Genomic DNA, 15,163 nt, shown 5'->3' on the forward strand with positions numbered 1-15,163 from the left:
CAGGTACAAGTGATCGGGATGCAAATTATCGTCTCACAGCAGATGGTTTGGTGAGATTCATCGACAAGATCTATGTGTTGATATGCAGTGAGCTCAAGAAGCTTATCTTGAGGGAGTTTCACGTGAAGCCATACTCGGGTCACCTAAGATATCAAAAGACGTTGACAGCAGTGAATAAGTTCTACAATTGGTCAAATCTGAAGAATGAAGTGGCAGAGTTCATGGCTATATGTTTGGATTGTCAACAGGTAAAGGCAGAATGTAAGCGTCCATGTGGTCTACTACAACCTATTGCAATTCCATAATGGAAATGGAAGGGCATTTCCATGGATTTCATTACAGGTCTTTAGCGGATAGTGAGACAAAATGATTTTATTATGGTCAAGGTCGATAGGTTAAGCAAGGTAGCTCAGTTCATTCCAATAAAGACTACATATTTAGCTAGTGAGGTAGCACAAGTTTTCATCAGGGAGATAGTGAGATTGCACAGTGTCCCAAAGAAGCTTGTGTCAGATAGGGATGCGAAGTTCACTTCCAAGTTTTGGAAGGAGTTATTTTGTACCAATTGTACAAAGTTGGCCTTTAGTATAGCTTATCATCCATAGATAGATGGACATACAAAGAGGGTCAACGTGATCTTGGAGGATATGCTAATAATGTACATGATGCACCAACAGAAAAGATGGGAAGAGTATCTTCCATTGGTTGAGTTCACCTACAACAATGGTTATCAGGAGTCATTGAGGATGAGTCCCTTCGAGGCATTGTATGGGTGGAGTTGTAATACTCCCATCAGTTGGAGCGTTCCATTGAACAGGGTACTTATTGGACCGGATATGATGGTAGACATGGAACAAGAAATGTAGGTTATAAAGAAGAATCTAACGACAACACAGGGTAGACAAAAGAGTTATGCGAACCATCACAGGGCATTCAAGGAGTTTCAGGTTGGTGGGTATGTGTATTTGCACATCAAGCCCAAGGAGAGCTCTTTGAGGATTGGATCACGTGCCAAGTTTGCACCACGGTATTGCGGGCTTTTGAGATCCTTTAGAGGATTGGACCAGTGGCCTGTCGACTTGCACTACCTCCAACAGTGAAAGTCCATGATGTTTTTCATGTTTCATTGCTTAAGAGGTATATAAAGGATGTTGATCATGTTACTAATTGGTTTGTATTGCAAGTGGAGCAAGAAGGAGAAATCCAACCAGAGCCTCAATGCATATTGCAACGGAAGCATCCCATGCTCAGGAACAAAGCCATAGAGAAAATTAAAGTGCAATGGAAATACTTTGGGTTGGAAGAAGCTAGATGGGGGATGGATGATCAGATGTGGACCATGTATCCTTCTTTGTTTGTCAGTTGAGGCAAAGAAGTTTTGGTTTGATGTTTGGTATATGTTTGGCATATGTTTTGTTGATGTTTTGGTATATGTACATATGTATATGGATGTAAATACTGCCACGAGTTAAGTTATAAAGCTCCAATAAGTGGTGTGGTTGTTATCTTGTCATGTTGTCATGATGTTTTTCTTTTGAGCAATCATTCATTGTAAATACTGCAACAAGCTAAGTTATAAAGCTCCATGAGCAGTATCTTTGCTTTTTAGCGTCTTTGTTGAGGTCTTGGTGTGGTTTAACACCAAGGATAGTGTTCCCTAAGGGGGAGGGGTTTGTAACAACACTTGGTTGGAAGTTCATGTAATAAAAGTTAATAAAGGAACAATAAGACCATGGTTAAGGGACACGTATTCCAAGATGAATGTTGGGCAAATATATCCTATTGGGAATCATTGGATGTGTTTATGGCTAAAGGAAACTGGCAAAGGCAAAGGCATTAAAAAGGCATTCTTGACACATTTATTTATGAAAATAAAGGAAACTAGGAGAAAAGTAAGGTGAAAGGTCACAAGTTGCATGTGAGGAGGAAATTGAAGGAAAATGAAGAAAATAGAGGCCTCATTGATAAAAAGGCTTGTGAGGATCAGTTTATAACCCTTTTTCAATTTGTAGCTCTCTCATTATTCTCTCTCTCTCTCTCTTTCATTCTTGGACACAGAGTTTTCTTGGAGCACTCAAGCTTTGGAACAAGGAAGGAAAAAGCAAGGAAAGGAAAGGAAGGATCAAGCAAGGAAGAGCATGATCAAGTAGCTTCAACAAGAATATTTGCAGGTAACATATTGCATGTGTGATTTCCTAGCTGGTTTTGACATGCATGGCTTTGCATGTTGGTGTATGGTTCTCTTGTTGTCGGTGGCATGGTTTTTCCAGGTTATGACAGTGGTTTTCAACCTAGCCTTGCCTTTTTCCAGATAGCCATGGTGTGATGGGATTGTTTTCTCGATTTTGAGCTTTGGAATTGTCGAATGGTTTCGGAATCCAAGGTAGAGGTGGTCTCAGGAAAATCCCAAAGGCCTAGGAATCCCTTGACCGGTTTTGGCAGGATACACAGTAAAGCCTGAGGGTGGAGTCTCGGTTTAGGGCCTAGTGATCTAGTGTGGATTGCGGTAAAGCCTGAGAGGCTGGTGTCTCGGTTTAGGGCCTAGTGATCCGATGTGGATTGTGGTAAATCCTGAGAGACGAGAAGATAGAAAATTCTTCAAGGATAGTGATGGAGTTTGGAGGCATTCCTAGCTTGGTTCAGTTTTATGATCTTGATGCTAGTTTTGGTGAGATCACGGTTTGGTGAGCGTGGAAGCGGTTTAACCTCTGGATTCCCTTGGTTGTTTTTGGATTGGTTTATCTATGAGATCCCACATTCATGCTTGGAATATGGCACGGGGGTGACTGGCTGAAAGAAAGATTTGGTTCAGCCATGTCTATGGTCGAGTGGTACGTGGAAGTCTCGAACCTGGTCGGATTTGCCTATGTTTAATAAAAGCTAAGTTCTCTTGCTTTTGTACTTGTTAATATGTGGCTTTAATGGTTGTTATCTCATTGTTATTTTCATGGTTTAATGTTGGTTATAAGCATGGTTATATGGTTGGTTATTGTCATGGTTATTTCATGTATTTACTTGTAACTAAAAGGATAATGGATGCAAGACTTAATTGATGTCAAAACAGTTAATGGAAGAGGGCGGGGATCCTTCTTGTCAAGTCTCATATGAGTTATTAATCATTTATACTCTGTCTTGTATTCATTTCTTGTAGATTGCATTAATGCCAAGTGTTTGACAAAATGTCAGTCTCGGTTGGGGATGGTCAAGCCTAGTCATGGAGTTAGTGTTGGCTTGTAAGCCTTATTACTATGTAAATCAGGGATTCTGAAAGTGTCATTGAATTCTGGGCAGTGACCTGGGCTCTAGGCCTGAAAAAGTAGCTCAAATCCTGGGGATGCTGACACAACACTGAGCAAAATAGTCTTTGGACGTTGGCACACCATGTTGTGGGAGCGTCCAGAAGGCTCTGGACGCTGGCATGCCCATATCAGGGGAGCGTCTAGGGGTTAATTGGTCTAAAAACTTAGTGTGAGTCAAGGGATGGTTATCTGAGAGGCTGGGATGGTTCCTAAGAGTCTTATTGCTGATGTGGAAGGTCTATATGGTGTGTTTCCATTGATTCCACTTCCTTACGGTGACTTAGGAGGTCAAATCATATCATAGTAGCTTCTCATCACATGTTTACTCTGGTTGGCCGGTTACTTGGTTAGACGTAAGAGGAGGGCGTTACACAAACCCTCCTTTCTACACAACAAATCCATCAGCGAGAGGCCAACAACAAATCTTCAACAAGAAATGTGATAAGGCAAAATTTCCAAAAAACAGACTTCAAGGGAAACTCTTCTTCAATCTCAAACTTCGACCCTCCTTCTTCTACAAAATTTCTAAACCAATCAAGCGAATTGTGCGTGTCCAAATGAGCACAATCCTCTATTTATATTGTCTAGAGGGGTGCGAATATATATGACTTTTTGGGCAAGGCCGACTTGACAAGTAGGTCAACATGGCATCTAGAGAGGGTTTTGACTCAAATTACATATTTAAAAATATTTTTTCTTTTTTTCTTTACAATGGATCCAAAAAAAACTTTAACTCTTTGACTCAACAAATCCTAAAAACTTGAAAACCATACTTATTTAATAAAATAATAATAATAATAAAATATTTTTCTTCTTTTTATTTTACATAAAATATACAATGATGTAAATAAAAAAATCATTATAAAAACTGAACCTAGTTACTTTTCTAATAGTACCCCATGCCCTAGATTTGTCAATTGGATCATGGGGTAACTGCCTCTATGGAGAAAGCATTAAAACTGATTTGTAACTTGAAAACATTGACTTAGCTCGAGAAGAACACTATGAGAGAGGTATATTCCTAGCCGAGTTTCATAATGTTTGGAACTAGTCCAAACAATGTGTGTATGATCGCTGTCCAGAAATGATTGTGATACATATATTGAGAAGAAGCTTCGCGTTGGTTTGTACGTTAAAACGACAACTACAACACAAAAGCGTAGTTGTATTCGAAACAATTTTCTTTTAAGATCTCTTTCATATTTCGTTGGAGTTTAATTAGGGTGTTCAAATATCGTTAAAGCATTCTGGTAAGGATTATTATATCATAGTGATTTCTTTTTTTTTATCATCTGTGATTTATTTTCTGAATGATTTCTTTATTTCTACTTTAATTGTAAAATCAATTTCTACTTTTTAATAATATGAATTTTAGGATTATTTTAATTTTTAATTTATTAAATATTTCAAAATTATATTTATTGATTGCAAGTTTTTATTTAAATTATTTAAATATAAATATAAAAAATAAAATATATATATTTTTATAATATTTAACATTCTAAAAATAAATTTTTCCATATGGATAACTATTTTATATATTTCATATCATTATTTCTAGATATTGTTGTTTTATTCGTGCTTGATTTTTAAATAGGTGTAATGATTTTTTATTCTTAAGCTTTGCAAGAAAATCATTCAAGATTAAAATTTTTAAAAATATTTGATACTTAGGTAAATAATATATTTTTTATCAGTTACTTCTCCCCATAATTTAAGTATTTGCATAAGGAACAAAACAAAAATAAGAGGTAAATAAGGATGTTGTCGGGTCTCAATCTTGATACCTATGGAGAAAAGTAATAGCGTGAATCATGAGCACAAGCATAATCATCATAAAGGGGAAAAAACAGAAGCTTTGTGTCCATGGATAGTTGGCACAATACCAGACTTGTGAGATTTGTAGAGGGATTGCATAGTGGGGAAGCGAAGGTGAAGGACAAGCCACAAGAGGACCGAGTGAGCCATGGCTTACGATGTGAGAGTGGGAAAGCGAACATGAAGGATGATGAGGGTACTCTTATTATTCATTTAATGGGGGGCACTAACATTGGTGAAACCTTGCAATTCACATGGAACAACACTAGTTTACTCACATGTTTTTATGGCATAATGCAATTTTTTTATATTGCTTAATAATTTTTTTATTGCTTAAAATTGGAAGAAAATTGTTTGTAATGAGATACTATGTTTTTACAAATTATAAAAATTATTATTATAATATTACTGTATTTCTAATAAATCAAATGTTTTTCAAATGCCAACTCCAATAAAAAACATGTTGGAAGTAATGTTTTCATGTCATGTATAGTTATTGTTATGAGTTATGAGGAGTCAATCTAGAAGTTGTTGATTCCTATACTATGAGTTGGAGTCATAATCTAGATCAGGGGTTAAATTTGACGCCCATATGCTCGTATTTTGCATTTTTCCCCGTAAAATACGTTTTAATTTAAAACCTCCACGTCATGCGCAACTTGCCATTCATTTTCAAAACCGTCATATTGACGGGCATGTTTAAAAATTAAAAGTTTTAATTTTTTTTTGTTTATAAATTTTATATATATATATATATATATATATATATATATATATATATATATATATAACCTATGGCATTTTTAATATGGTGTACCGTGTGACAGTGATCGGATGGCTAATGCTATCACCGTATGATGTATCAGATCTGCGGTGCGGATTTTGCATTCAATTCACATTGGGCCCTTCGGGTTTACCGCTTACCAGTTACCAACTTACCACCTGTAAACTTTAATACATACAAGATTCCATTAATGAGTCCTGTCGCGGCCCGCGGGGAAATAATCCATCGTTTAAAGTTTTATCGTCAATTTACCACCGAATCCCCATCACTTGTAAGTTGTGAATCTGTGATGTGTTGTAGCCTGTAAGTTGTGACTCAGAGTCATCTTCACTGCTTGTCTGTGTGTAAATTGGTGGGAGAATTGGGTTATGGTAGATAGGTCTTTCGAACGTCGATGTCGGCCAGCACCCCGCTGATCTGTAGACTGTGCATCGTGAATCAGGTATTTTGAATTCTTTTGTTTTGCTTTTTCTGATTACGAGTTCCAGCGTCCCTGTGCTCTTGACAGTGGGAGCTGTAGGGAACTCTCTTTATTTTTCTGAAAGATTTTGTGTTGGGTTCTGCTATGTATATCCTCCCGAATATGGATATCTTCATTTGAAAATGGAATGGGGGTATGCATGTCTTCTGACGATGAATATTTACATGTAAAAACTGGGATAGAGGAGAGATGGATAAGAAGAAACAGCATCTATAATCTGCATCACAAGTGTAGGTACTCCTTAATATTGGTTTTGCTTTGCTGTTATGGTTCTGTACCATTGATTTTCGTTATGATATCTAGTTTACCAGTGTTTTGTCTTGGAATTCAGTAAAACATTCCAGGATTACATTTTGTGCTTTTGTCAAATCAGAAGGTAAGCATTGATGCGTACCATGTTTTCAAAATCCCAAAGAAGAATTTGATATGCATCTACTGGTTTTCTTTGTCTGCCATAGGGAAGTTGCATGCTAACAAGATTCTTCAACTTGTTACGGAGATGATGCTATTTGTCGTTCTAAACGATGCGTAGAATTTTTTAGAAAGAACTTGCATTATTCAAGTTGTTATTTGAAAAAACATTACTTTTGTTTTGCTAGTATATTTCTTTCATTTTTGAATTGCAATGGTTTTAGCGATGCTACCTTCCTCCATCTCTGAATTAGTTAAAATCACAATGATGGCAAAATCCGTGATGGGCCTATTTTCTGGGCTGATTCCCGTGAAGATTATTGACTCGATATGTTGCTCCCATATTCGATCAAGATCATGTCTGTCGCGGTTTTGGACTCTTTTGATTTCGAATGCCTTTTGTTAAGTCTTACAACCCCATATTAATATTGGGTGATGTAAGTTGATAATTCCTGTGTTGTTATTGAACACCATTTTATTCCTTGGGCAAATTAAACTTTTCTACCCTTCTTTTCTACCCTACTTTTCTACCCTTCTTTTTCTTGGGTATGTCTTTTTTCTTTTTCTTTTGGGTTCTTTCTTTGCCCAAGGATACAAAATTTTCTCTATGACTTCTTGGTAATTTTGTTGAATAATATTCGTAGTGTTATATGGGTTTTCTTCCTTGTCTAGTTTGGCGTCATGGGGATCTAATAATTGTCCACCCTTTGGCTTTTGGGTATGTCTTTTTTCCTTTTCTTTTGGGTTATTTCTTTGCCTAAGGATACAAGATTTGTAAATGTCAGAAATTTTTTTATTTTATTTTTGTGAGTCTTTCCTCATCCACAGATCCACCTCTACACATCCTCGAAAAAGTAAAAATTATTTTTGTGAGTCTTTCCTCATCCACCTTTAAGAACTGCCCCAAAGAATTTTGGATTAGGCCCTCTAAAAACTTAGGGCATAATGCTTGTCCGAAATCCTTTGGGCAAAGTTTGGGCTCCATATGGAAAAATAAGCCCCTTTTACTCTTCATTTGCATAGATTTTAACATAGAAAACTCCCTCCCTAAACACAAAGATACCGGTGAGTCTGTAAATCCTAAACACAGACCAAAACCCTAATAAAATTCATTTTCTAAAACCTCATGACTTGAATATATTTTATTCACAATATATTTTAATTATTTTATTTTTAAATTAATAAAATTAATCTATGAAAGTAAATTACAATTATATATATATATATATATATATATATATATATATATATATATATATATATAATAATGTACCATTACTATGGCATATGGGATTATGTCAAAAAAAAATGAGTTTTTGTTATCTATTCACACTTTTATTTTATTTATTTATATATTGATTAAATTTATTTATGAAATTAAATTACAATTTTATATAATAATAATAATAATAATAATAGTAGTAGTATGACATATGGGATTACATGAAAGGATTTTGAATTTCTGTTATCTATTCATACTTTTAAGTTGATGAATACCATGTTATCTCTTACCATAGAGTTTTTACATATTTATGTAGAATTTGTTTATAATTCGGTAAAATTTGTTTAAAATTTAGTAAAAATTTATTCAAATAACAAGAATTTTAAAAATTTTATATCCCATTTTGAGGTTAAAAAAATATATTAAAAAATAAAATAAAGCTTAGACTAAAAATTGTTTAAACGCCAAAAACTCCAAAACTCTTATAATACATACAGCTTATAATACATTGACAACTCCCATATTTTTTTTTTAAATATGAGTAACACTGACGTTAGCAACACTGACGTGCCTGCCCTGCCATATTTCACCTCTTGATTTACTCATTGTTACCGTAGTCCCCTTTTCATTGCCAAGTAAAGTGGATTCATAATCAATTACATGGTACCTTGGATGAACTTTGGCGTTTCGGTGATGTATCCATATCAAAACTAGAAAGTTACAAGTGATTGTATTTATGCCACAACAGATCATATCCGATCTCTGTGCGAACTCCACGTTAATCGTAACCTTCCGTTAAAGCAACGGTCTATATTAAACGCGTTTTTTTCTAAATTTATATCATTTAATTAGCGAAATTGGCATCCATATAAGGTAGCCTGCCTCTCTGTTCAGTACGATGATATGAATGAATGATATTGTGTTACTTTTACTAGTTATTTTTGGGTAAATAAAAATATTTAGAGTGTTTCGGTTTTTTTTTTCAAAATCAACTTTATGAAGGTCGCTTGTCACGTTTTATGAATATAAAAATAAGTTTTGATGGCTTTTGTGGCTTTTTTCTCGTATCTGTGTTTCCTTATTTTATGGCTTTTTTTCTGTTAATATGCATTTCTTCGTTTTACGGCTTTTCTAAATATGGTTGTTAGCTTTTTTTAACAACATAAACTCGCACCAGCATTCTCACTGTAATAAATTGTATATGTAAAAGTTTTTTATATCAATTCATGTAAAAGTTTGTTATATCATTTTTGATAACAGCTCTCTTATATTGTTTAGTTTGGATTTTTGTTGTAAAATTTCATCTTTTGGATTAGTTAATTGAATTTGTTAAAGATGTATTTTTATAATTTTATTAAATGATTTATTTAGATTTATTTTTAGCGTTTGGGATTTTTAGCAGCATACCAGTGCAAGATTATTTTTTTAATATGGTTTTAGTTGATGAAATGAAATTCATATATACTAAATACTTTATTTTTATTATATAGGTATTATATATCAAAAATGTCTTCAAAAAAAGGGAATCAACTTTCTATCAAAAAAAAAATTGGATGGTCTAATACATCTCAAGCTTCATTGCGTGATAAAGAAGATCATGATTTTGATCTAAATGAAGATTTAGATGTCTTGGGGCATAATGAAGAATATGATATCTTGGAGCATAATGAAAAAAGTGATGAAGAATTTCACCACGGAGAACCTAACACCCAAAAGAAAAGAAAAATGAAAGTAAAAAGAGAGTTTCGTGATCAGTGGAAAACTAAGTATAAGTGGTTGAGAGAGGCAAAGCATGAAGGAAAAACAGTTATGAAATGCATATATTGTGAAATGCATAAGGCAATGGGGCCATGGGGAATTGGGACTGGTTGCTCTACATTGCAGCATGATTCTATAATTGTTCATGCTAATTCAAGCATTCATAAACTCTCACAGGCAAAGTGGATATGTGGAAATGAGAAGAAGGCGAAGTCTATTACAGAACACATTGCATGCATTGATGATATGAACAAAGAAAGAGTCATCACTACTATGAAATTAGTATATTGGATGGTGCAAGAGGATCTACCACTTTCAAAATATGAATCTCTTTGTTTGCTTACAATGTCTTTACACATGCCAAATATGCCAAAGAACAAAGAGTACACATCGTATACAAATCACATGGTTGCAAAAGAATTCATTTTTGCTATATCTCAGTACCTTGAAGAGCTACAAACTTCCAAAATGCTAGATAACCCTTTTTTTTCATTGATGTTAGATGAAAGTACAGATCGTAGTTTAGAAAAACATCTTGTGGTTTATGCCACGTTTTTAAACTCAAAAGGATTGGGTCCTCCAATTTCACAGTTTTTAAAGCTCATAAATGTTTGTGATGGAAGAGGGAAAACAACTTATGATGCAATCAAACATTTAATGGCATCAAGGGGCCTTTCAACAGAAAGATTGATAGGAGTTTCCACAGATGGCGCTTCTTCAATGGTTGGTAATGAAAATGGTTTTATCACTTTCTTGAAGAAAGATGTACCTAATCTTGTAGGTGTTCATTGCATTGCTCATCATGAAGCCTTAGCTGCATCAGATGCTTCAAAAAAAATACCTGAATTATTATTTGTTGAGAAATTAGCAAATAAGGTATATTCTTGGCTGTAAAATTCTACGAAAAGAAATAGTCAACTTATTGCTCTACAAGAACTTATGCAACTTGAAACTCTTCAAGCTCTTCAAATCCATGGAGTTAGATGGCTTTCAAGGGGACAAGTCATTGAAAGACTTGTTGCACTTATGCCTCTCATATTAACATTGTGGAAAAATGAAAGAAAAGACTCATGGTATGATAAGACAAGAATCTTTTCAGTACAATTTTGTTTACATATGCTTGCAGATATAATGTGTGAATTAAACAAATTGAACAAGCAATTCCAAGAAGAGTACATTGATGTTAGCTCTTTAGGGGCAGCCATAGATGTCACGGTAAACACTTTGAAAAGGTGGTTTTTAAGAAGCGACACATTTGCAGATGGCACATGTTATTTATCTAAATTTATAGATGCTTCTAAATTTGGCTTTCTAGAAATTTGTGATAAGGAGGGGCTTGTTCACAAGCATGAATTACGATTTGTAGCAATTCCACATGCATATGTTGATTGTGTTGATATACAAAAACAATCATGGAAACCATGTATTGAAGGTTCAATAGAAAGTTGCAAACAACTTGCAAAAGATTATGTTCAAGCTCTCGTAGAGAATTTGAACGCAAGATTCCCTGATCTTGCATTTTTCAACTCAGCAAGATTGTTTAGCCCTTGCCATTATTTAGAGGATGTTCATGGTAGAGAACGAAATTCAAAGCGTTGGCTCGAAAACATTTTTCAACACTTGCAACATCCTTATTATCAAAGTGAAGAAAACAAAACTACATTTGATTTTGATGCTTGTTTGAAAGAGTTGCATCCATTTGTTGACACTCTTCGTGTTAATTGCGAGGGATCATCCATGAAAGATGCATGGAGGATTTTTTATGTTACAGGGTTGCATACAAATTTTCCTCACATGTCAAAATTATGGCAGGCGATACCTACTATTCTTGCAAGTATAGTTGCTTGTGAGAGAGGATTCTCAAGACAAAACATAATAAAGGATGTCCGAAGAACAAAGCTATCATTAGTTGCATTGGATGCCTTGATGCGGGTGTCTCTAACAGGGCTTGATTCATCGATGGTGGCATGGGATAGGGTATTTGACATCTGGAAAGATGCTAAAGAAAGGAGAACCTTAAATATTTAAAGTTTTTGCTTTTATTTTTATGTTTGTAATAGTGGTGTTTTGACAATTACCTCTTTTGGTGAAACTGTCCAAAATTTAATTTCTATACATGGTGATATTGTATCTACTTTTTGAACATTTACATAGTTCAAGCTCTTTACTATTCCACGGGGCAGCCCAGTCAACTTTAGCCTGGTTCAATTTATAAATTAATTGTGAAAGGTTCTTTGAAGCAGTTTAAAAATAAATAAATAATCCATTAAAAAAATATGCTATGCTTGATTTTATTCTTAACAAACCAGTTCACAGAGCACAGACGAGGTGGAGTTGGTGCGATCGTTGCTCAAAGTGGACACCTAAGGAGGACGGTCGCATGGTAAGTACCCTCCTACTGTTTCAATCTCAGAAACCGAATATTTTTTCTATGTTCCTGCATTTCTGTCAAGGTTCTATGCTATTAACTACCGCCACACTCCTTAGTGGGCACTTCATTCTATTCAATTTAGGAGTGTGGGAGAATCAACAAATTCACCAGTTACAACAGTCACTTGAAATTTGACTGCCCTCTGTGCAGTCCGGTCCAAGTTCTGTCCATATATTTGACTGTTGGGTTTCGCATTGAATGAATGTTTGAGTATTGGGTTTTGCATTGGAAAGTGGGTATCACAAGATTTTGCTGTGATTGAATTTTGAGTAAGGGGTTTACACCCATGAATTTTGCGCAGTAAGTCTTCTATATGTTTGAAATTTCAGTAGAGCTTGATGCATTGAATCCATTTGCCTTTAGTGGGATATTAAGCCAGCTGAATTCTGAGTAGTGGGTTATGTAAAAAAATGAGCTTTGTTTTGTATTTGTTGTAAAAAATTGGACTGGACTTTCAACAGCGGTTTGTGCAGTAAATAGCATTAGACTGTTGGGTTTTGTCCAAAATGAAGTTGAACATAACTTCTTGTCTGCAAAGTTGGTTGTTGGGGGAGGCTGGGAGCCACCAAAAAGGTCGTTGTATCCAACCGAGAAATCATGCACATTTATGTTTTTGGTTTGAAAATTATTTCACAACTATTGTTCTTTTATTGTACAAATTGAAATTAGATGAAACTTGTACAAATAAATTTTAAAAAACATATGATGGGCAGTTTAAAAATAAAAACGTCATAAAAAAATTCCTTGACGGGTAGGGTCACCCGTCAAATTTAACCCCTGATCTAGATGTATCGAAGTAAGTGTGTTATGTCCTATATATGTAATGTCTGTGAAATCAATAAAATCATTATGGTGTGATTTGTGTTATGAAAACAATCTCTCGCTCTCTTTCATATTTCTAACATGGTATCAAAGCTAGATTTGGCTTGATTCCCTCACGGGAAAGCCAAGAAGATGTGAGAGAGCCTTGAGTGTTATTGTTTTGTACATAGATAGATTAATATAAGTGTGTGACAGTTGATTTCTGTTGTGAGTTTTATTTCTCCCTGTTTAGATCTGTGTGTGAGTGTGGTTTTCTAGATCTAGATTTGATCTTAAGCGAGAATTCTTCTCCATTTTCTTTAGGAGATCTACAACTCCAGGGATCTACAAAGCGCTGCCTATCATTGCATGTGGCACAGGGAGTGGTGTAAAAACTGTGCATCCTATTTTGAAAGGAAGAGGGTTGAACTAGAGATCTGCAGTTGCTGCCATCGGAGCACCTGGGGTTCCGTTTCATTCAACCCGAATGGAGATAAAGGAGGGGCAACGTCCAGCTAGATTTCGAGTGTGTGGAGAATCGTGGTGATCAGATCGTTGTTGCTTCGAGAGAGAATCGTGGTGATTAGATCGTTGTTGCTTCGAGAGAGAGGACGCGAGCACTGTGGAAATTGTTGTTGTGAGGGTGATTTTGTTGGCTCTCGAAGGAGCAGATCTTCGAAACAAATCGTTGCATGGGAGAATCTATGAATGTGGCAATATATGGCATTTCACAAAGGAATGGTGTCGGCAGCCATGGCGGTTTAGTAATGATCATATGAGCGCATTCTGTAAGTGACCTGCATTATAGCTTTAGATGACTGCACGATTGTATCATCCGTTTTGGAATCTTGCTCCATAGTCAAAAAAAATTAGCGGATATAATTTGTTGCAGAAGCCTAAAGAATCTAGACACCGACGAGATCTGCATAACGAAAATCTACTGGAAGTTCAGGCCTAATGTGGCCCTCACGTTCCCCACCCAATTACTATATTTTGATTGTGTGCACCGAAAAAAAGTGGAACGACTATCCATATGTCTTAAGAAAAGTTAAATAAAATTAAAGGTAAATGTAAATTTTTTCCATCATATTATTTCCCTTTAGCATAAAGAAGAGGCAATGATAATTTTTGAATGGCGGATTGGTTGAAAACATTGGGAAGGTTAATGGTCAAAGAAAGAGGTAAATGAGGATCTTAGAAGGAGAATTTCGGTTTGGTGATGCAGGAAAAATACATTATTGTATGTTTGAGTGGTTGTTATATTTAATGAGTGATGTGTAAAATGATTTTATTCATTTGTAAAATTATTTTGGTATGTTGAAAAAAAAAGAACGAAAAGGGAAGATGCAGAACTACAAAGGACATGCCAACTATTTAATAGATTAATGTGACCCATCGTGCTCCGAGAGCATTAGTCACAAGTAGTTCTTAATAAGGTGAAGCTGGTGTGACCTGTTGTGCTCTGGGAGTGTTAGTACAAGTTATTTTATAAGGTCAAGTTGTAGAATTGTTTGCTCAAGACATTTTGTACCCAGAATGCTATTCTAGATCACTGATGAAGGCTGCGGAGGGCCATGGATTCATAGATGGTGGAAGTTCCATAGAATGGTTCAGTATCGAGACTAACCTGTTACACTTCAAGAAGTTGAGAGGCGTCAATTCTGCAAAGCACGTCAACGATGGTCTGAAGCGATTACATTTTAAATGGAGGTCAAGTGACAACTCGAAGATTTGGTGGTGAAAGAGCGGTGTTTGCAAGATTCCAGAGTGGATGTGGGTGCTGATGAAGACCATATTAGACAAATCTGACAAAGATTTATTTATTGTTGTAATATGTGTGTTTAATGTTTTCCATGTAAGCATTAAGGGAGGGTGTTGGAAGTAATGCTTCCATGTCATGTATAGTTGTCGTTATGAGTTACGAGGAGTCAATCTAGAAGTTGTTGATTCCTATACTATGAGTTGGAGTCATAATCTAGATGTATCGAAGTAAGTGTGTTATGTCCTATATATGTAATGTCTGTGAGACCAATAAAATCATTGTGGTGTGATTTGTGTTGTGAAAACAATCTCTCGCTCTCTTTCATATTTATAACAAAGCATTCTTTGATTTGTGATAAGGATCTTTCAAAAGTATTTAATTTGGATTAAAAAAATG

The 15,163-nt window shown here is 35.3% G+C and overlaps 1 protein-coding gene across 1 annotated transcript; it reads left to right on the forward strand.

Annotated features, from left to right (window-relative positions):
• The first annotated feature begins 9,857 nt into the window (after nucleotides 1-9,857).
• On the forward strand, nucleotides 9,858-10,667 carry LOC149164191 (uncharacterized). Its single transcript, XM_089429395.1, has one exon. The coding sequence runs from the start codon at nucleotides 9,858-9,860 to the stop codon at nucleotides 10,665-10,667; it is 810 nt and encodes a 269-aa protein (XP_089285521.1).
• Nucleotides 10,668-15,163: the final 4,496 nt, after the last annotated feature.

Source organism: Pinus tabuliformis, chromosome 5_1 (genome assembly GCF_031772625.1).
Source record: "Pinus tabuliformis cultivar Carrire ecotype Pingquan chromosome 5_1, CPIR1, whole genome shotgun sequence".
NCBI classification, from domain to species: Eukaryota; Viridiplantae; Streptophyta; class Pinopsida; order Pinales; family Pinaceae; genus Pinus; species Pinus tabuliformis.